The sequence below is a fragment of the Bombus pascuorum genome, chromosome 16, assembly GCF_905332965.1.
Source record: "Bombus pascuorum chromosome 16, iyBomPasc1.1, whole genome shotgun sequence".
Lineage (NCBI taxonomy): Eukaryota > Metazoa > Arthropoda > Insecta > Hymenoptera > Apidae > Bombus > Bombus pascuorum.
In genome coordinates, this window is record NC_083503.1 from 4,161,926 (window position 1) to 4,183,591 (window position 21,666).

At 33.3% G+C, this 21,666-nt stretch overlaps 5 protein-coding genes across 8 annotated transcripts; 1 reads left to right on the top strand and 4 right to left on the bottom strand.

Annotated features, from left to right (window-relative positions):
* The first annotated feature begins 794 nt into the window (after window positions 1-794).
* LOC132915323 (uncharacterized) lies at window positions 795-1,319 on the top strand. Its single transcript, XM_060975125.1, has one exon. It carries the CDS (start codon window positions 795-797, stop codon window positions 1,317-1,319), a length of 525 nt encoding a protein of 174 aa, XP_060831108.1.
* Window positions 1,320-2,643: 1,324 nt separating this feature from the next.
* LOC132915378 (PHD finger-like domain-containing protein 5A) lies at window positions 2,644-5,614 on the bottom strand. 2 transcript variants are annotated; one of them, XM_060975181.1, is made up of 3 exons: window positions 5,454-5,614; window positions 4,672-4,862; window positions 2,644-2,800 (listed from the first exon to the last, which is right to left on the bottom strand). In XM_060975181.1, exons 1-3 carry the CDS (start codon window positions 5,503-5,505, stop codon window positions 2,711-2,713), a joined length of 333 nt encoding a protein of 110 aa, XP_060831164.1. In that variant the 5' UTR covers window positions 5,506-5,614; the 3' UTR covers window positions 2,644-2,710. The 2 variants fall into 2 exon arrangements, with proteins under 2 accessions (XP_060831164.1, XP_060831165.1); XM_060975182.1 differs by lacking the exon at window positions 5,454-5,614 and adding an exon at window positions 4,933-5,042.
* A 1,020-nt stretch (window positions 5,615-6,634) lies between these two features.
* On the bottom strand, window positions 6,635-12,677 carry LOC132915373 (protein claret segregational-like). 3 transcript variants are annotated; one of them, XM_060975176.1, is made up of 6 exons: window positions 11,581-12,677; window positions 10,797-11,493; window positions 8,071-9,071; window positions 7,686-7,983; window positions 7,311-7,585; window positions 6,635-7,222 (listed from the first exon to the last, which is right to left on the bottom strand). In XM_060975176.1, exons 3-6 carry the CDS (start codon window positions 9,069-9,071, stop codon window positions 6,802-6,804), a joined length of 1,995 nt encoding a protein of 664 aa, XP_060831159.1. In that variant the 5' UTR covers window positions 10,797-11,493; window positions 11,581-12,677; the 3' UTR covers window positions 6,635-6,801. The 3 variants fall into 3 exon arrangements, with proteins under 3 accessions (XP_060831159.1, XP_060831161.1, XP_060831160.1); XM_060975178.1 differs by lacking the exon at window positions 10,797-11,493 and adding an exon at window positions 9,388-9,450 and having other exon boundaries at window positions 12,568-12,675; XM_060975177.1 differs by lacking the exons at window positions 10,797-11,493; window positions 11,581-12,677 and adding an exon at window positions 9,468-9,700.
* Window positions 11,153-13,759, bottom strand: LOC132915324 (carboxy-terminal kinesin 2-like). The gene is made up of 4 exons (XM_060975126.1): window positions 13,700-13,759; window positions 11,581-12,017; window positions 11,427-11,493; window positions 11,153-11,287 (listed from the first exon to the last, which is right to left on the bottom strand). Exons 1-4 carry the CDS (start codon window positions 13,757-13,759, stop codon window positions 11,153-11,155), a joined length of 699 nt encoding a protein of 232 aa, XP_060831109.1.
* A 1,013-nt stretch (window positions 13,760-14,772) lies between these two features.
* On the bottom strand, window positions 14,773-16,492 carry LOC132915325 (E3 ubiquitin-protein ligase XIAP-like). Its single transcript, XM_060975127.1, has 3 exons — window positions 15,842-16,492; window positions 15,691-15,759; window positions 14,773-15,610 (listed from the first exon to the last, which is right to left on the bottom strand). The coding sequence occupies exons 1-3, from the start codon at window positions 16,490-16,492 to the stop codon at window positions 15,365-15,367; spliced, it is 966 nt and encodes a 321-aa protein (XP_060831110.1). The 3' UTR covers window positions 14,773-15,364.
* Between the last annotated feature and the right edge of the window lie 5,174 nt (window positions 16,493-21,666).

Consider the following 21,666-nt stretch of genomic DNA (forward strand, 5'->3'; position numbering starts at 1 on the left):
AAATTTGAATGTCACGTTCAAGATCAGGTTTCAAGATCACCGCAACGTACAACACACTAGCATATAGTATGTTCCCCTTCGTGTCATGCAATTTTTCTGAAACATCTCGTGACATTCGTGTTTTTCGAGATATTTCAGCGGTTCACGATAAACCGAACACACTGTATATGTTTACCAGTAAAAAATTGTAATTATTGCGTGTTTTGCAAAACACAAAAATTAAAAAAAGAACCAGAATTCTGTTGTCTTAGAAAACTCTCTCGTTAAAAATTTATCAAAATAAGTTACTATTAATAACTGTAGCGTTAATTTTAAGTTAATAACGATATTAATGAAATATTTAATAGAGATACAACTGACAGAGTGGTTTCAAATTTTTAGCTGGTAATGTATGTGCGTTTCATTTAAAAATGACAAACGGAAACATTCGATAATTACACAGAAGAATCCCATGCACAATTACATAGTTGTCGTTCCCCCTACAAGATCCCTGATGTACCGGAAATCGAATATCGCTGAGACAATGTATCTAGATACTAAACCAAAAGTAAAACTGTTTCATCTTTTACTCTTTCTAAATCATTCTTTTACTAACATATTTGTGAGATCTTTCTGATTAGGATGAATCCAAACAAATAATTTTGATTATATTTACTTATTAATACGTCTTTAATTAATATTTATATAGTAAGCAAATATGCCTATTGGTTAATTTTATTGATCACAAATCAAAAATAGAAAATTTAGGTATTTGAATTAAAGGTCAGCTTAGGATTAGGTTGAGGTTAGGTTTAATGTTTGCCTGGCGCGCCGGCCTCGACACAAGAACTGGTGCGCCGGGGTTGAGGGCTCTCGGGGTCGTCCTCCCAAACTGGGACGTTTGGCTGGACGGCGGCGCGCCTCCCTTGACCTATAGAGTGACGCAGGTGCTCACGGCCAACGGATGCTTCGGCGAGTATCTGCGCCGAATCGGAAAGGAGGCGACCGCGCGTTGCCATCACTGTGACGCAAGAGTGGACTCGGCGCAGCACACCCTGGAACATTGCCCGGCGTGGGCAGCGCTGCAACACTCTCTCATCGGGGAAATAGGGCTCGACCTCTCGCCACCGGCGATCTTTAAGGCGCTGTTGACGAGCGAGAGAGGCAGGAAGGCCGTAACCTCCTTCTGCGAGCAAGTGATGCTGTGGAAAGAGGCGTCGGAGCGGGAGAGGGAGCGGGCCTCCCATCCCGAGAGGATTGGCCGAAGAGGACTTGGCGGTGCCCGTGGACGCGCCTATATGGCGCACGGGAGAGCCGCAGCGACCTCCGAAGGGGAATGAAGTTAGGCGCTGAACCTTCCAGCACCCGGGAGATACCAAACAGTCCGGTTGGGGATCCGGACGCCCTCTGAGAGAGGGAGAGACGTAGTATAAATGGAATATTGCGCGGGGCGGGGGCCCCGGTGTGTCACCGCAGCGGTTCCCGGGCTCCCCTCGACGAAGTAGAGACAGTCTTCGTGGAGGTTTTAGTCGGTTGGAGTCCGACACTACTCTGTTGTTGCCGGTAATCAGCATCAGCAACAGAGTGTCCATGAGGATATTTCCACGTTAAAAAAAAAAAAAAAAAATAAAAAGTATAGTTAATATAGTTCAGTACAATTCAGTTACCAATAAATTACCATTCGTCGGCGTCGGCGATTATTTGCTGTGTTAACCTGTAATTACGACGCAGCCGAAGACGTTGCGCAGGATTACTTCAATGATTGAAGACACTTACGGATTTTCGCATTCCTCCTCCCATAGTTCGCGATCTACCGTTCATCTCTGGGTAAGGTTTGCGAAATCACACAGGTCTCATACAGAGAGGATCATTAAGTTAATTTTTGTCCATATTAGATGCCAAAAGTAAGGAAGAATCGTAGAGGTAAGGGTCATCTTAGCAAAAAGCGAGCTGAACGTCAGGTCAAACGAATGTTAGCAGCCGAAACTAAAAGAGAAGAAAAGAAGCGTAGAGAAGAATTAGGATTAAACAGAGAAAGTTCCAAACCTAGTTTCTCCCCCTCGAACTCACCGATACCCGAACACTCGAGTACGACCCAATACGAAGAGACGCATCCTTTCCTGTCCAAAACGCCATCACCAATATTGCACGACAGTAATTGTCATAGTCCTCTTTTTTTTCGTGGAGGAAATCCGCACGACCACCCGCCGCTTCCAGGGGGTAGAGCGGCGTAGTAGTGTCGGATTCCAACTGACTAAAACCTCCACGATGACCGTCCCTCTTGCGATCGAGGGACGCTACCCATATGCATGCATTTTATTAATTGAATCATTAAGAGAATACAACGGTTTGGAATCTTTGAATAGTGCAGCGCTTTAGCAAACTGCTACAAGTTTCGAGATTTCACTCAGTTGTCACGAAGAGCACGACTCTTGGAATAATTCAAGACAACGCTGCGCTTTGGGTAAATGCAACAAGTTTTTGATTCATTTCTTTCAGTCGTAGGCCTCAACTCGAATAGTTAATAAAACCTGTATATAATGTAGAAAGACCAGATGTAGAATTTTCTTAGAAGTGGCGACCACTTCAACAAAAAGGATTGTATGATCGCCAATTTGAAATTAAGTTTTTAAATTAAAAAGAAGAAATTATTACAATTTTATAAAAAAGTGTTGTTTATTTGCAATATTAGAAATACTTTGTACATGTCAAAAATTGTTGGTATCAGTCCTTATCTTCTTTTGAACCCATATTTTTTCCTTTCATAAAATAGATCAGTCTTTGAACTCCCAAGATTTACAATCTTTGGACAACCATCACGCTGCAACAAACCAAATTTAAAATCTTAATCTATTACTACACATTATAAGTCATATATATATATATACAAATGTCAGCACATTCTGTCTTCCTTGATATGCTATAACTGTTTATAACTTTTGATTTTATTTAGATCTTTCTTCATATCTTTTTTATGAAAATACTTATCTAAATGAATTAAAATGTAGCCCTCTATATTGTAGTTTTATTACTGGGGTACATAATACTTAGTATAGTAGTGCTGCACAATCTCTATTCGATTGACATTGTTAAAGAAAAAGAATTGATAACATGCTTTAAACAAGATTTAGATGTAAATCCAGCATACTATTTAAAATGAAAGTTGTGAATTAAAGCATTTATTAAATACATAAACAAGAAAATTATGTAAATATTTCTCCCTTTCTCTCTCTATCTCTTCCTTTCTCACTATCTCCCTCTGCTTGCTAAAGAATATGAATGTTAAATCATAATATATATCATAAATGTCTGTATATTAATGTATAATTTATAGGTAATTAAAAAAAAAAGATGAAAATTCTGACTACAAAGATATTGGGTTTATGCTGGGGTATAAAACATATATATTTAATCTCAAATATATGAAAACATTGTACATATAACATTAACAAATTGCTTTTATTAAAAATTTTATAAATTATTTTATAAAATATGAGAAATGTACTATGCATTTATTATAATTATATTAATCAGGTTGATCAATGTGCATTTTGAATTTAAACATTACTCAATATAGATAGATTTACTGTAAGTCCAGCCCGCATGGGGCCAGAGAAATAAACCATACTTTTAAAAGATTGAAGCATTAAATTTATAAATGTTTCTTTAAAAAAATTGTTTAGATGTTTCCTACTCGTCTGAAAAATCGTAAACAATACTATTGAATTCCTTTTGTTGCCTTTCTTATTTTAAATAAAATAAAAATTTCATAAGATATATACATATATATAAGTTCAGAAGATTTTAAAATATATAAAATTATTTCTGTTAAAATTCACTGACTTCAATATGCTTTCAAGTTAATTAATATGCTTGTAAATATGATCATAAATTTATGGTAAAATGAATGATTCTGTTAAACAGTTTATTAAAAATTACAAAAATTAAATTTACTCTTCCTACAGTCTTTATGTGTGCTAGAATTTATCTCCATTTATCTCCCATAGGACATGAAATGGGAATTAATTTAAGTCTTTCTGAATGTAAACCTACATAAAACTAACTATTTTTGTAATATAGGTGACAAAATAAGATGCTTCTGTTTAAAGGCTCTTACAAAACTCATGATATTTATAAATAAATTTATAAATAGATATAATCGATTGATATACATATATTGTATACAAATGAAATTGCAGTTTTAAATAAGATAGTTTATATGCGAAGAAATTTTACTTTTATCAAAGTATTTCTTTAAAATCATTTCCATTAGAATATAAGATGTTTCCCAGACTATAATTAAACTAATATAATCATTTTTAAAGTTTCTTCATTCCGTACTTTTACTTTATTTTCATTATAACAAAGTAAAGTATTATATACAAAATCTATAAAATAGATACATTAAAAACATTCATTTAATTAATACATTTAATCATAATCAATTTTTAAATTTTGTTTTAAATTCTTTAAATCTTTTACTATTCAGCTTTTCTTATAGGAATATACAAAAAATTAATTAATATCGTAAATCAGCTTTCAGGTATGACATGAAATGAAAAATAACAAAGATATAAATCACAATAGTTAACAATCTGACCATTTAATAAATCAAATTTCATAATTTTATATTCAAAAATAAAGAACGTAATATATTAAGAACACATATTAAATTCCTTTTTAAAAACTTACGTCTTTCTCTTGGATTGTACATTCTTTACAATAATAGGCATCAGACACACCAGGTCCACCACAGATAACACATCTCCCTTGATAAGATCCATAATTGCATTCATCACAAATTCGAACCAGAGTACAAGGTCTTACATAAGAATCACAAATTACACATTTACCGTCACATTTCTCGCATAACCTTCCTATTGCTGAAAATAAAAAATTTGGTTTTTATCATAAAAAGTTCAATAATGGACTATTTTAATTATATATGTATACATGATGTTATTATTATCATATAACAATTGTACGATATTGGTAATATTTTTATATATAAATCTATTTATCCAATAATTATAACTTTACTTCTTCATTTTATAAATTTCTAGGTAAATAGAGTACAATGTAAATAAAAGGTTAATTTTATAGAAGTTAAGGTAAAAAATTGTATATAGATACATACATTTGACACATATACTATTAATACATATATATATATATATTGAAAAATTACTGTTATATAATCAACAGTGAAGGTACAAACATATCTAATTATTTATTAAGGAAGTTTGTTGTTTGTTTATGTAACGATATTACTGTATATATATATTTCTGATGAAAATATATTGTAGTTAAAATTTGTAAAAATCAAATATTTATTTAAATATAATAGTAATAAAATAATTTCTTTTGTCTTTAAGTAAGAATTTCATTAAAAAATAGTATTCTTAAAACTAATAAAACAAACTTAACCTAAAATTCAAAATTGCAATTTAACCCAGCACAAGTATAAAACTTACCAACTCCCGGTTGTTTTCTACAAAAAATTAAATCTGGATGATGTTTTGCCATATCACAGAATTAACTAAATTCTTTTAACGTATACGAAATGCGAATTATTGTATGAATTTTTTTGTAATATACGTCACAAGTCAATACATTGGAAAATTCTCAACTTCGTTTACGTTTTATGGTGCGTTTTAAATCGACGACAGTTTGGACAATTTAGCATACATGCGAATAACTGTTTGAGAATGGTATTCAAAATATATAATACTTAACCAAATAATATGGAAATTTTCAATTTTATATTCTTGTCTTATTTAAATATACCTAATTTGATGTAAGATTGTACTAAGGTAATATAACATAATTCGTTTATTACGTATTTTAACGATTACTTGGGTTCGTTTACACGAATGTATTATTACTGCACTAGTCACCAGAGACTAGAGAATATTAAAAACAGAGAGAATTTTTCTTTCTGTTAGAGATGTAGGGACTAGGGAGATTGTTAATCATCAACGTTTAGATGCGAAATTCTGCTAAAAAAATGGACACTGAGATTAAGGACCTCTCGTGGTCAACGACTACACTGTCAATACGACTCGTTTCCGATGCTCTTGGTAGGAGAAACGTTTATAAGCTAACCGGGGGGGGGGGGGCATGTGCGATCGTGCGACTCTGGCATGATTAGTAAGCAGTGACATGAAGAAATGTGCGCTCGGCATGGTGCACTGCTAGAGGAAACATTATTGCCAGCCATAAGTACATACTAGAGCATTTATTGATATATTATTAATATATATTATTTACGTGCTTTTACTATACACCTATTATTCTATTTGTACTATACATTGTAACATAAAACGCTAAATAAAATAAAATTTATTAAAATTATGTAATAAATATATCAAATAAATATATTAACACCAGCTAATACCTATGTCTGGCAATATAGAAAAATGTTTTCCTATTATTTTACATAATAGAATTGTTGCCAAAAAACGCAATTAATAAAAAATGTACACGGTTTCGTTTTGCTAAACCGTAAGAGATTGGTTCGAATCAAGTCAGAGACTTTATTTTTACAACGAATATAATAATAGTTTAAAAAAGTTATTTCTTTTAATTATATACAATATCTTTGAAAATATAGAAATTGCAGTTAAACTGAGTGAATATGTAAATTATGTCGGTATTATGGTAATATATTTTATACTGAACTATTTACAGTTTTTGTTGCGATTTATAAAAGAAAAAAATAAAATGACACAAAAGAGGATGTGCGTCTATTATATAAAATAGTCTAAATAATGCTTAAAAACACTAAAATCTTTAAGTGTAATAAAAATACTATTTGGTACTTCATGCGGAGTTTTGTAGCACTAGTCGTGTTCTTTTTGCATTACCGGGTTTGCAACTGTTTACACTGCTAGCAAATCTCAATGAATTCAATGTTTCGTTATAACATTCGTCTAAAGGAGATACGTTCAGTAACATCAAAGTCTTTGAATTGCCACCTAAAGACGGCATTAATAAATGAGTGAGCTTTGAGTTTCTGTATGGAATATGTTCTTGTTTTTTCAAAAGGGCCAAGATAACGTTGCCCAAGTTTGCTAACGATTTATTAATGTTTTTCGTTTCTGCCAGTCGTACAGATTCTTCTCCTTTCAATCTTTCAGATCCCGCTAAGTCAACTAAATTTAAGTTTCCTACTGAAATCTCCTCTTTTAACTGATGTGTTCCTACAAGCCTTATTCTTGTTACTGAATGTGACCTAGACGACCTAGAAAATTAAATTATGCATTTATTTTTAAGTCTATCGTATTTGTATATCCAAGACAGAAAATGCGAATGTGTCTTTATGTGTGTACCGTTCATTCGATTGAGTAGCCGCAACTGCTCTATTACATTGCGCTGTCAAAAGGCACTCGTGCAATTCTTCAGGGCTATTAATTTCCTGTATTTTCAAATTACTGACATACAAATTGTGTCCCTTACTATCAGCCATTTTGATTTCATGTGTCTTAGCTTGAGAATCAAGCAAGTCAACAATATGCTCATTGTAAATCTCAAGGAAACTAGCTTCTATCCGATATTCCCAACCAAGTAATTGAAATTCTTTCATTTTTTGAAATATATGTCGTACCTGAATCATTAAAAAAGATCATACTATTTTACATTGCAAGTAGTGATAATATATATATATATATATATATATATGTATTCAATATATGTTCAATGTATACCGTTCTAGGTATCATGCCTTCCATTTCAATACCCGGTAAACCTTCCATAGTATATGTTTTACCAGAACCAGTCTGGCCATATGCAAATACACAAACATTATATCCCTCTAAAGCAGACTCAACTAACAGGGCTAATTCTTCAAAAATATTTTCCTGGCTAGCAGTTGGTGGGAAGACTTTATCGAAAGAGAACTCTTGCCTGGTTCCTCTCGGTCTTCCGCTACAACTAACTGAATCAGACCCATCAAATTTTCCTACTTCGATAGTGCATTCATCTACAAAGTTGATATTACACATCCTGTAGAAAATAAAATAAACATCATTAAAAAACTGTGCTGTATTTGTGAAAATCAAATATTTATATATATATATATAAAATACATACGCTTTTCCAAGTTCACTTGGAGTTCTAGGTCGGACTCTGCAAAATACCCTGATATTTCCTTTCATTTCTTGTATTGCATTATGGAGGACTCTACGATCTTTGTCCATGGTATGAACCAATGTTTGTAACTCATTTTTAGTTGCATTTAATTCTTTATTCATCTCTCTTTCAACTTCTAAACTAGCTTTTAGATCCTTTATTATAAATTCATGGTGTGACAGTAATGACTCTTGAGACGAGCATTTTTCCTTAAATTCTACTAAAATATTTGAAATGCTTTTACATGACTCCTCTGATTCTTTCAAACATTTTGTCAAATTCTCTTTTTCTTCTTGCAATTTATTCATTTCTGCTTTTAATTCCTTGCATTCATTTACTAATGTCTTATTCAAATTTTCATATTCTTCTGCTTTTAGTTTATGTACATTTTCATTTGCCTTTAATGTGTTCATTTGTTCTTGAAGTTCATTATATTTTGCTGAAGTTTCTGTATATTTCTGTCGTATATTAGATAACTCATTACTTGTGTGAGCTAATCGACCCTTTAAGTCCCATTTGGAAGGTTTAGCTGCATTACTGTTGCATTGTACCTTCTGGGCTATGATATTCTGACTAGACTTATTGGTAGTATTATTTCTTAATGTACTACTAACTTGCTGTGTGCTTATTTTAGTAGGAGGCTTAGCAAATTGTCTCTTGGTCTCACTATGTGCAATGGCTGCAACAGCTGGTCTTTTCACAGCTCTGGTAGTAATGGAAGACATAGTCTTCGATCTAGTAAAAGTTTGTTTAATAGGAGGTTTATTTTCATTTGAACATTTTGCTATATTTACTGTACTTTTGGCTTTTGTCAGTCTTTCAGGAACAGCACTAGAACTTGCATGGGACAGATCATTTTGGCTTTTTACCATTTTTTGTTTGTCTGTTTCTGTAGCAATGTTTACTGTGCTGTTAATTACTTTTGATAAATTAACTTTTGGCTTTGGCAAGCGTGATTCCATCTAAACACGAAGATCAATTATTTGGATTAATACAATAATACAAAAAAAGAAACTACATGCTTTAAAACATTTAACTCATACCCATACATGCAAAACCAATATTTTCAGTGTATTATTTAATTATTACCAAACTACAACATCCATTAGCAAACAAGCCCCTCTTTACTGTTTATGCTGCCCCAAACCACATTTTATTCAAAACAATAAAACTAATGTAGTTAGTTAAATAGTGGATTATATGAAATTGAAAATATATTATACATGACAAAAAATTTATGTGTACGATTGATATAAACAACTATCTGACAAAACAAACCTCGTTTAACAAAAGAACACAATTAAGTCACTCGTAGTTACACATTTATCAATTATTTTTTTACTTTTAAATTATATTACCTAATTTGTTATATTCGCATACACAAAATGACTCTAATAACGTTACTTTTACAGAAAGAAAGAAAGAAACGACAGTTTACTTCACTCCACAGCATTCAAGAGTCGGTTAAGCTGTTAAACAACTGCACTTATTTAAACTTGAATTCGCTTGAATATAGCCAATCAGAGGAGTATAGTATGCGAGCTGAGAACCAATCATTTGAAGACATAGAAAAGATTTGCCCAATAGTAAACACTGATATATGTATTTATAGACGTAAGTCGATACACGTATCGATACTTGAATGTGTCGATTCTATTTAATTTGCATTAGCAGTTTTAAACTTAAATAACAATAAATAAAGATTATCAGTTGTTCCAAGTTATAATTTTTCGGTTATAAAATTATCAATAGTTAAATATTTTAATCAATAAAAATCACTTTTTCCAGATGAATTAGTAAAATATATATTCAATAACTTTTTGAATATACTTACATTTAAGAAAATAATTTATGATAAGTATATAAAATATGTATTTCAAAATTAAACGATCAGGCCGTAGCAATGTATTTTATGAATAATTCTAAAAGAAATATTAAATGAGTATAAGTTTGTAACTATTTTATTAAAAATTTTTTAAAAGGATATTCATCAAGTAGTAAATTTCGATATCTAACACTATATATAAAAAAATAAATGTTGTTTCCTTAATTCTCCTAATCTAGTTGTTGCTTACTAGAAAACATTAAAAGTTATTGTTAATATATTTTACTTTTTCTATATCTGATGGAAACATCAGTATTATACTCTAAAAACTTGCAAAAACTATTTAAAGACACTCATTTCTGAAAAAAAGGATAATTTATCGAGAAAACACTCGTGAAATTATAAATGACTATAGTTTAATTTTAGTTAAATCAATCTTAATTGTCGCTATGAATCTTCCGGATAACCTAGTACATTTATACATAGCTAGTTTATTTAATTTCAGAATACTTTCTATTTTTTTGAACAGATGTAAATTATGATAATATAGAGTAATTAAGTCAAATATTTCAGTGTGATTTACAAAATTGATATATACATACGAACATATATATTTATATTTCACTAAACAGTAATCTTAGTTTCTTATAAAGATTTAATGATCTCATAATAAAAATATTATATTAAAATTTTTATGCCTAATTAGTGCATATCCTTGTGAAATTAAACATATGTGTATATATATATTTGTATTTAATCATCACAAATCTTATATTTATTTTATACAAGAATTGTAAATAGATTAGGAATATATTTAGTCTTTGACTATAGATTGAAAATATTTAATTCATCTTTAAATTACTTTTTAATTCATTTAACAAAATCAATCCTATTATCATCTTTTTGCAGGTAACATAGATTTCCAAACATTAGCTATCACTTTTATTATCACCAAGGACTTTGATGCTTAAGTATGCAACATAAATCTGCAAGAAAGCGAATTTTTTTTAAACAAAATTTCATTTTTATCATGTAATATAAAAGAATCCTGTAATAGTTTAAATTTTTATGTTACACATTTATAAACTTATGACATAGAGGTATGACATAGATATTATCAAATCTAATCAAGATACTATTTGTTGGAACTTTGTATAGTGTTTTGTAGTCATACTCATAGGATAATAACATTAGTTACGTTCTTTTTCCATTCTGAGATTAGCAATTGTGTACATTGCTAGCAAATCTCAATAAATTCAATGTTTCCTTATAATATTCATCTAAAGGAGATACATTCAGTAACATCAATGTCTTTGAAGTGCCAGCTAAAGACACTATTAATAAATGAGTCAGCTACACAGACATTATATTCGTCTAAGTGGACTGATCTAACAGAGCTAACTCTATAAAAATATTTTCCAGGTTAACAATTGAACATTTCATCGAAAGAAAATTCTTGTCTGGTTTCCTTTGATTTTCCACTGCAACTAACTGAATCAGACCCATCAAATTTTCCTACTTCGATAGTGCATTCATCTACAAAGTTGATATTACACATCCTGTAGAAAATAAAATAAACATCATTAAAAAACTGTGCTGTATTTGTGAAAATCAAATATTTATATATATATATATAAAATACATACGCTTTTCCAAGTTCACTTGGAGTTCTAGGTCGGACTCTGCAAAATACCCTGATATTTCCTTTCATTTCTTGTATTGCATTATGGAGGACTCTACGATCTTTGTCCATGGTATGAACCAATGTTTGTAACTCATTTTTAGTTGCATTTAATTCTTTATTCATCTCTCTTTCAACTTCTAAACTAGCTTTTAGATCCTTTATTATAAATTCATGGTGTGACAGTAATGACTCTTGAGACGAGCATTTTTCCTTAAATTCTACTAAAATATTTGAAATGCTTTTACATGACTCCTCTGATTCTTTCAAACATTTTGTCAAGTTCTCTTTTTCTTCTTGCAATTTATTCATTTCTGCTTTTAATTCTCCGCATTGATTTACTAATGTTTTATTCAGATTTTCATATCCTTCTGCTTTTAGTTTATGTATATTTTTATTTGCCTTTAATGTGTTCACTTGTTCTTGAAGTTTACTATATTTTGCCAAAGTTTTTATATATGTGTTTTATCAGTTGTATTTTGGCCTTCATCAGTTTTTGAGGAACAGCATTAGAACGTGCAAGAGACATATTATTTCATATAATTTTTTGATTGTTCTTTTCATAGCAATATTTACTGTGCTGCTAGTTACTTTTGATAAATTAATTTTTGTTTTTGGCAAGCATGATTCCATCTATTTGGATTAATACAATAACAAAAAGAAAGTACATATACTTCAGAACATTTAACGAATGTCCATATACGCAAGATCAATATTTCTATTATTTAAACTACAATATCCATTATTAGACAAGCCCCCTTTTACTGTTCATGGTGTCCCAAATCACATTATATTCAAAACAATAAAACAAACATAGTTACTTCAATAGTGTGTCACATAAAATTGAAAATATAACGAGCGATATAAACAAGTATCTGGCAAACAAATCTCGTTGTGCAAAAGAACACAATTAAGTCACTCGAGGTTACACATTTATCAATTATTTGTTTACTTTTAAATTATATTACCTAATTTATTATATTCGTATACACAAAATCAGAATAATCGTGATACTAATACAGAAAGAAAGGAATAACGCTTTACTTCATTCCATAGCATTCTACAATCGATTTATTACAAACTGCATTTATTTAAACTGATAGAGATATAAGAAGTCTCCATGTTATTTCAGGTGTCCAGTCTTATTTCTAAACTGCTTTCTTTATTTTTTCACTGTCATAATCTTTATATCTATATAAGTCTGAAAATCGAGTTTTATTGTGAAAGTAATTAGATTAAATACAGAAATAAACAACAATTGATATCCGTCTATAACAATAAATAATAATAAATTACATAAACGAGAAATAACAAGTTCTGTACAAAGTTTACCTGAAAATCGAGAATCGATTTTCAACGTCCTGAGCTACCGATCTTTCTCCGTCAGTCTTCAAAATTTTAAATAATTATTCTGTGACCTTGTCTGTCTCTGATGTTGCTCTCTGTCCGTCCGTTTGGGAAATGAGTGTCTCTCATAAATGGTTGTCCGTAAAACATAAGAGGGTCGCTCTGTCCGTGAAACAAAGAACGTCGTGATACTCGTAAAACAAAAAGTCCCTATCCCACGTGAACTCCAGGGAGTTGGTATATATATATATATGTATGTATAAAATTTTAGTATAAATTAATATTGTAAATTTATTTTAGGTTGACATTGATTTGTTTATGACTTATAACTAATGAAGGTTTAATTGAAATTGGTATAAAAAATGAAGCTGACAGAAAAGCTATATTCGAAGTGATTAACAGATCATAAAAAATCAGCGACGCACAAAGAATTTATTACCTTTTATTAATTACATATAATTATATATCATTATTTTATTTGTTATATACTAAAGCTGTTTTAATGTATAAATTTAAAAATATAATATGTTATGTTATAGCATATTAGTATTATTTCTTATGTCAGCTTAGTACACTTGAGAACACATATGATACATTTCTATTTTTGCTTATAAAGATACATTTACATAGATTAACATACGCAATGGCTGTAAAATTCTTGTATTCTTGATATGTGATAATACTTTATTAATAAGTACACTTTTTTTTGCTTTAGGATCATGCGAAATTGAACGCACATTTAGACAATCACTCAATTCACTATTCTTCATTTGATCTAACTGATTTATTTTTGCCATTGTCACCGCAATATTGTTTTGACCCTATTTAATGAATTATATAATAATTATATGTAATTTTAACTTAATCATACAGAATTTAGAAACAAATATGTGTATACTGGATAAAGATGAGCTACTGTCTTTATCAGATTTAGCCCTTGATAGTTTTTCCTTTAGCGTTAAATGTTTTTGTCTTTGACCTTTTTCTTGCGGTAGCTATTTTTAAATAAAGAAGATTACAAGCGAAGCATAAAGAATAAAAGTACAATAAGAGAAAAAGTAAGCTATGATTTTTACGATTAGAAATATATATGTATAATACAGTTTCATTTTACTAACAATAAGGGGAATAAAACAAGGAACAATTAGTTAGATTACTAAAAAAAAAGTTAACTTTATTCAGGTAAGATAAGATACAGGATACAAATTAATGTTTTATTAAGTAACAGTTAAAATAAAAGAAAAGTCAAAAATATACAGAAAAATGTATTTGATTAGTTTAATTTAATGTTTCTATTTACATATTATCACACATTTTAATATTACGTTTTAATGTTTTAACATTTGTTAAAAATTATAAAGTATATTCATATAAGAGATATGAACATGATAATTTATATATGTACATAATTATATATATATGTCCGAGATGAAAGGACACTGGGCCCCCCTCGTTGGAATTATTTGGAAGAAGCCTCAATACTGTAGCATTTACGAAATAACCCAGACACAGTCATTCGGAACTTGAGACAATGAGTTTAGGCTCGAGGCGACAACCGGTCGCCGAGCGTAGCCACGGTCACGGGATGAACGTTCCACCTAACAGAGATATAAAGTAACATAGCTTTCCTTTAAAGAATTGGCAGTACAGACACTTGACAATAAGACATTCCAACAGCCCCGCAGCTCGCCACACACAGACCCCATTCTTTGGGCAAGATGATCGCCAGATGCCGATGCATCGTTTACAGTTTATGTTCAGATAGCCTGAGGAACCGTTACAAATCTTGGGACTTGGTTAACTAAGGTCCTTCAGATTGACAAATGGTCTTTATTATATATCAGCCTGTAAGTCTGTCACCTATTGCGGGAGGTTATGGGAAAACCTGATTTGGTCACGTACGACGTTGCCGGCTAGGAACTCTCTCTCTAGGGCGGCTGGCATCCTTTTCTAGCCGCCAACATAGAAATTGACCAATTAACGGCAGCGTCTATTTCCCTCACCCTCCGAGTGGAGGCTTTCTTTGACGAGTCCGATGATCTTGTGCCCTTGGGCACACCCCATCATAGTTTTCCTCTGCAGCGTCGTCGCGACGGAAAGTCATTCCTTTCTGGCAATCTCATTAGCTAAGAGTCAATCAAGCGATCCTTGTATCACGAGTAGTAAGTCGAGTCCGACTTAGACTTTGAAGCAAAGTATATTCGTTATCCTGTGGACCGTGGATTCGCTATATCGAACCTAGGGCCATTGTCATTAGCGTCCAGTTACCGCGTCCGCTCGTCAATCCTGTATCAGCCATACTTGTGTAATAAATATCTCTGCGACAACCATGAACAACACTGGTGAAGAGTCATTAAACGCCCCTAACTCCAACCCGACATATATATATACATGTGCATGCATTAAGAAAAAACTATACGAACTGCAGCTTTAAGTTCTTCTCGGCAAATTATGCATTTCGTAAATGTAGGGGAGCAATACTGGCAAGTTGCCAGATGTCCACAAGGTAGGAATACAACTGTTGCTTCCCGAACCGTGCAAACTTTACACGATCGAGCATCCTCCAATTCCTGATTTTCTTGCTCTAGAGCAGCTAAAATAGTAAACAGCATATTTAAATATAATATATAACACAAATTTATTATACGTATACGGATTTCATACAAATTAAAGAATGTACGATCTATCTGTGTTTTTATTTTTATTACTTACCAATTTTCTCAGCGACAGTATTATCGTCAGTTTCATTTTCATCATGGGATCTCTCATGATTGCCAACTGTAGTTTCTATTTGTGCCTGTAATAAATATAATGTACATAAGTATATATTGGAATTGTTAATTATACATATGGTTCAGGGTGTAAGTTTTTCTACTTACTTCTGTAGGAGTTTCGTAGAAGTCTTGGCCTGTTGCATTCTTAATATATTCCAAACCTCGTGCTTTGATTATATAACAACATCCAGGAGACGAAATTGCATGTCGCTTCCACGGATCTTCTCCAGGACTCCAATTGTCTATAGCAATTCCACAATGGTGACAGACCGCCGTATCATTTTTTCCGTTGGAGTAGAATCCTGCATCGGCTAATTCTTCACTTTTTATACATGTATTAGGCCATGTTGCGAATGTGTCTAATCTGGATTCGTAAGAAAGATATTCCAAATTTGCTTCTTTGCTAACGCTTCTTGGTCTTAAAAGGTTACTTTCTTTAATTGACACATTACCACAATCTTCCTTGCGGACGAATCTGCACTCCGGAGAATATGCCTTGTGAACTCGCATGGGAATAAGATGCTGCGAAGAGTAATTTATCTCCACTTGACACACAAAACATTTGACTTTATTCGATATGCCCGTATAAAAGAATCCTGCTGCTGCAAGTATTGTAGGGGGAATGGCAAGATATATAGGCCAGTTTCGAAAAGTCGAGAGTCTTACTCTTTCAAAACGAAGATCATCTTGTTCTTGAATGCCACGCAACGACGATGGAACCGACGACATTGGATCAATCGTTTGCATCGGCAACATTTCTGATACTGACGACGTCGTACGAATGAACCACACAAACTATTCCACTCTTACAGTAATACTGAACCTTGAATCTTAAACCTTGCTGCTTGCTGGTGCCATTTTATACAATTATCCCTACCACATTACTCCTTCATCCCACTATACGGCACTGTGCAGAGTGCGCAAGTTGTCGACCAATCAAATGTCACTGATGCTCCACCCCCTACCGTACCGCAATGTACCGTACTATAGTAGTAGTAGAAGAGTAGAAGGAAAATATCTGTCCTAAATATTATTAATCATCCCGGAACATAATAAAATTATTTTTACAAATAAGTATTGTTTAATACAATTGTTTCAATGTGTGAAACATGTCACACAGAGTTTCTGCAGGAAAATTCAACCGTTTGTAAGAATTTATTAATTTATTTTGAGATAAAGTTCTCTCGCGATGCGAATAATAAGACACCGTAGCATTATGTTATATTATATTTTATCTATCATATCATATCACTTGTCACTTTTCGCAAAAGTTCCTTAACTTTGGCAACAATATACCATCGTTTGGCACTAAAAGTGTTAATTGCGTATGCATTAGATGATAGGAAAGACGAAGATTAAAGCTATTACTTAAAGCAATACACTTAGCTTGAAAAGCAGTAAAATCTTGAAAAATATCGGGGGGAACGTTCTCGTTTGGCAAATGCGATAAAAAGTATCGGCGAAGTAAAACCATTAAAATCGACGATGCCTATGTTTTGTTACTAACAATCCTGAAATTGCTAAAATGAATAATCGTTCTCATTATTGAATGTCTCTAGCAGCTGTTTATATTCGTGTTCAATGAAGCGGCGTATCTACGGTATCCCATTGCTCTCATTTCGCTTGTTTTTCGAATTTTTCATTATCTTTCTCTAGCATCTTGCATTTTATGCGCCTTAGGCACCAAAGATTCTGAGCTGGAAATCTAAACTGGCTTTTGTCGAGATAAATGTCATGTTGGTATCATCACTGGTTCCTAAATCCAGATTTGGTACAACTGCTTGCGATTCTCTTCTGTTTTCCCCCGTCCGTCACGTTTGTTTTTATCTGCGTAACCAATGTATCGTAAATGATTGTGCAAGGTGGTGAAATACACAGCATACGAAACTAATTAGTTTATTAATCTGTATGAATCAATTAAATATCAAAAGCAAAACCAATGTAATAACAGCTTTAAACGGCATCTGAAAAACGATAACATCCAAGGAAACAACTTGCGATTTAAAGAGTGGTATATGGAAAAATTCAAAGGTTTATTATAAATTGATATAAAAGGATTACTCTGAACATTTTTCAGTGATTTCCACTACGCGAAGAAGAGGCTGGCGCCTTCGTCAGGAAATCCATCAGCAGGCCCCGAAATTAAACGGCGGAAGCTACCTGACCTCCGGATTAAGTGTCGTTACTGTGGTGTACTCGGGTATAAAATAGCGGAGTGCCGTACGTGAATGAAGATCGAGAGACAGGAGAATACACGACGCTCGGAGAGAAGGTAACCAGCTGTATCGGCCAAGGTGTCCTGTTTCAAGTGTCGCGAGGATGGCCATATCGCGCCTAACTGCCCGTTACTGCGGAAAACAAACCGCGATTCTCTTAACGAACGTCGAGTCAACTCCTGCGTGGTGGAGTCTCAAACTGGTAAATTAAGCCATCTGGGTGAGTCGTTCTCATTTTGTTTCGATTCTGAAGCCGAATGTTCGCTAATCAGAGAGTCCATAGCCTCGAAATTTTCCGGCCTAAGAACGACCGACGTAGTAGTAATGCGCGGGATAGGAAATCACCGTATTAATTGTACGTCTCAAATTGCGTCCATAGTACGTATTAATGATTTTGCGTTGGAGATAATTTTCCATATCCATGCTGACAGCTATCTAAATTATGACATCATGACAGGCCGCGAAATTTTAAGCCAAGGTTTCGACGTAAATATTGGCCAAAATAGCCTCACTATTTGCAGGGCAAAAGCTGTCAATGTTTGCAATATAACCGCCGAAAATAAAATCGATATTAATGGGGTCGACACCAAGGTGCTCGGTGAAGATAAAGACCGATTCATTTCCATTCTCGAAGAATTTAAGAGTTCGCAAAGAAGAAGGACGGCTCGGATAGGTTGTGCGTAGATTTCCGAGAGCTAAATAAAAATACGGTCGCGGACCGGTATCCCCTACCTCTTATTGCGGACCAAATCGCGAGATTGCAAAAGGCGAGATACTTCATTAGCCTCGACATGGCCAGCGGGTTCTATCAAATCCCCATTCATCCCAATTCGACAGAATATACAGCGTTTGTCACCCCCGACGGGCAATACGAGTATACAACGATGCCGTTTGGATTGAAAAACGCACCGTCCGTTTTCCAGAGGGCTATTCTCAATGCCTTAGGCGGCCTCGCCCACTCGTACGTCGTTGTCTACCTGGATGACGTTCTAATTATCGCTGAATCGGTAGACCAGGCTCTAGAAAGACTACGCATCGTACTAGGTACCCTCGTAAACGCCGGGTTCTCCTTCAATTTTTCGAAGTGTTCCTTTCTTAAGACGTCTGTACTTTATCTCGGGTACGTAGTTCATAACGGAGAAGTTCGCCCAAATCCGGGTAAAATACGAGCCTTGAGTTCTCTACCGGCGCCAACGACCGTCGCTCAACTTAGGCAGTTCATAGGTTTAGCCTCCTATCTCCGAAAATTCGTCCCCAAATTTTCACAGGTAATGAAACCGTTGTACGCACTTACCTCCGGTATTAAAAACCTAACTTGGACAGATAGACACGAAACCATAAGGCAAAAAATAATTTCCGTCCTGACTAACGAGCCGGTGTTAATAATATTCGATCCGAACTACCCGATAGAGTTACATACTGACGCTAGTTCGGACGGATACGGTGCTATTTTAATGCACAAAATTGACGGCAAAAACCGAGTAATAGAATACTACAGTAAGAGAACGAGCCCCGCGGAATCCAGGTATCATTCGTATGAACTAGAGACCCTGGCGGTTGTAAACGCCGTTAAACATTTTCGCCACTATCTGCACGGACGGGAATTTCTCGTTGTCAGTGATTGTAATTCGTTGAAGGCAGCCCGCAATAAAGTAAATCTGAGTGACAGGGTTTATAGATGGTGGGCTTACTTGCAAACCTTTACGTTCGACATTATGTATCGAGAAGGTAGACGAATGACCCACGTGGATTTCTTTTCGCGTAACCCTGTCGACATCGACCGTACCCCAATATATATATATGTCGGGTTAACGTTAAGGCTCGGATTAGGGGCGTGTGACGAATCTTCGCTCGAGTTGTTCATCGTTGTTGTACAATCGAGATAGCGTTTATTATCACAGATATAGATAGTACAAAATCGACAAGTGGCCGCGGTAACTAGACGCTAATGACAATGACCTTAGGTTCGATATGACGAATCCACGGTCCACGGGCTAACTCTTTGTTAAACTCAGAATATATTTTGAAGCACAAAGTAACGTTCACTGTGACGCTCGGTACATATACTGCCCTTAAAGACGATGTGTAACTCTCCAAGGAGATCGCAAGAATAAATGAATGATGAAAACTTTCCTCTCCTTATGATCGCGTTCGTTTTGTTGAATATTGACCGAGGATACCAACAAGATTGCAGCCGCCGTTGCTAGGCAGACCCGCGTAGCTGCGACATTGTTCCTGCTCGGGGTTTGATTGTTAACACAACCTGTGTCTCATAATATTGGCACTTCTCTGTTAGGTGGAACGTTCATCCCGTGACCGTGGCTACGCTCAGCGACCGGTTGTCGCCTCGAGCCTAGGCTCATTGTCTCAAGTTTCGAATGACTGTGTCTGTGTTATTTCGTAAATGCTACAGTATTGAGGCTTTTTCAAATAATTCCAACGAGGGGCCCCGTTGTCCTTCTGTCTCCGACATATATATATATAATTATGTACATATATAAACTAGTTTATTCCTATCTCTTATATGAATATACTTTATAATTTTTTAAAAATGACATTAAAATGTGTGATACTATGTACTGTTAAATTAAGTGTATATATCAGGAAATGATAAAATATTTTACTTTTAGTACTATTTCTACAGTAATTAGTAAATAGAAACATAATATTAAACTAATTAAATACATTTTTTCTGTATAGTTTTTACTTTCTTTCGTATTCTAAGTGTTACTTAATTAAACATTAATTTGAATTATGTATCTTATCTGAATAAAGTTAATTTTTACCGAATCTAACTAATTGTTCTCTGTTTTATTCCCCTTATTGTTAGTAAAATGAAACTGTATTACATATATATATATATATATATATATATTTCAAATCATAAAAATCGTAGCTTACATTTTCTTTCATTATACTTAGTTATCCTGTTTGCTATTCGTTAAATAATGCCAATTAAAAGAAAATTCTAATTTTTATATTAATAAAACCTCGAAATTTTAATGTAAGGAACTTGTTAGTTAGAAGTTTATGATTGTAAAACTGAGCATTTTCAAGGTGTTTTACAACTTATTTGTTCGCTATATCGACTTCTATTTATAATACAGTAAATAGTTTATAGTTCAGTAAATGGAATCATTGGCGGTGAATACATGAATACACTTAGGTGGCGGCATTTTTCATGATGTGATTTTGAACTTTGATTGAATTGGGTGTGAGCCATTTTTTACTCTTCGCCCATCATGAGATCAGCTGTTATGTTAGTAAATACTTGCGAACTTGTATAAACTATGTAATTTCCCACAAATTTCAGTACATTCGTCATCTGTACGGACCAACTGAATGATGGATAGAAGCAATATGACGTCAAAGTAACGTGTAAAAGTGGCCGTAAAATAGCCAAAGTATGCTCAGTTTTACATAGTCATAACTTTTAAACCAGTAGATTCCCCGCCTTAAAACTTTTATTTTCGCATTCTATACGTCGAAAATTATAAAATTATAAAAATTGCAAGAAAAGGTCAATAATTTTTGATTTCCTAAAATAAAGTTAGTCGAGAACACTATTATTGTACATTTATGTATTTAGTATAGATATCTGCATGTATGAATACTAATTGTATTCTCCCTACTTTCTGCATTATCTGAGAGAGAGTGCGATACCTCGACACTACTCGGCATCATGGTCGTATGTCGTGGACACTATCTCTGTCC

What these genes read in the sequence shown, in the direction of transcription:
- LOC132915325 (XM_060975127.1), bottom strand. Translation starts at nt 16,492, where the DNA reads ATGTTGCCGATGCAAACGATTGATCCAATGTCGTCGGTTCCATCGTCG. An exon ending in TCTACGAAACTCCTACAGAA is followed by an intron (nt 15,760 to 15,841) that starts GTAAGTAGAAAA and finishes TATTTATTACAG; the next exon opens with GCACAAATAGAAACTACAGT. An exon ending in ATGAAACTGACGATAATACT is followed by an intron (nt 15,611 to 15,690) that starts GTCGCTGAGAAA and finishes GAAATCCGTATA; the next exon opens with CGTATAATAAATTTGTGTTA.
- LOC132915324 (XM_060975126.1), bottom strand. Translation starts at nt 13,759, where the DNA reads ATGGCAAAAATAAATCAGTTAGATCAAATGAAGAATAGTGAATTGAGT. An exon ending in CCAAGTGAACTTGGAAAAGC is followed by an intron (nt 11,494 to 11,580) that starts GTATGTATTTTA and finishes TATTTTCTACAG; the next exon opens with GATGTGTAATATCAACTTTG. An exon ending in AATTTGATGGGTCTGATTCA is followed by an intron (nt 11,288 to 11,426) that starts GTTAGTTGCAGT and finishes ATGTCTGTGTAG; the next exon opens with CTGACTCATTTATTAATAGT.
- LOC132915378 (XM_060975181.1), bottom strand. Translation starts at nt 5,505, where the DNA reads ATGGCAAAACATCATCCAGATTTAATTTTTTGTAGAAAACAACCGGGA. An exon ending in TAGAAAACAACCGGGAGTTG is followed by an intron (nt 4,863 to 5,453) that starts GTAAGTTTTATA and finishes TTTTATTTTCAG; the next exon opens with CAATAGGAAGGTTATGCGAG. An exon ending in GTACAATCCAAGAGAAAGAC is followed by an intron (nt 2,801 to 4,671) that starts GTAAGTTTTTAA and finishes GGTTTGTTGCAG; the next exon opens with CGTGATGGTTGTCCAAAGAT.
- LOC132915373 (XM_060975176.1), bottom strand. Translation starts at nt 9,071, where the DNA reads ATGGAATCACGCTTGCCAAAGCCAAAAGTTAATTTATCAAAAGTAATT. An exon ending in CCAAGTGAACTTGGAAAAGC is followed by an intron (nt 7,984 to 8,070) that starts GTATGTATTTTA and finishes TATTTTCTACAG; the next exon opens with GATGTGTAATATCAACTTTG. An exon ending in AAGGCATGATACCTAGAACG is followed by an intron (nt 7,586 to 7,685) that starts GTATACATTGAA and finishes TTAATGATTCAG; the next exon opens with GTACGACATATATTTCAAAA.
- LOC132915323 (XM_060975125.1), top strand. Translation starts at nt 795, where the DNA reads ATGTTTGCCTGGCGCGCCGGCCTCGACACAAGAACTGGTGCGCCGGGG.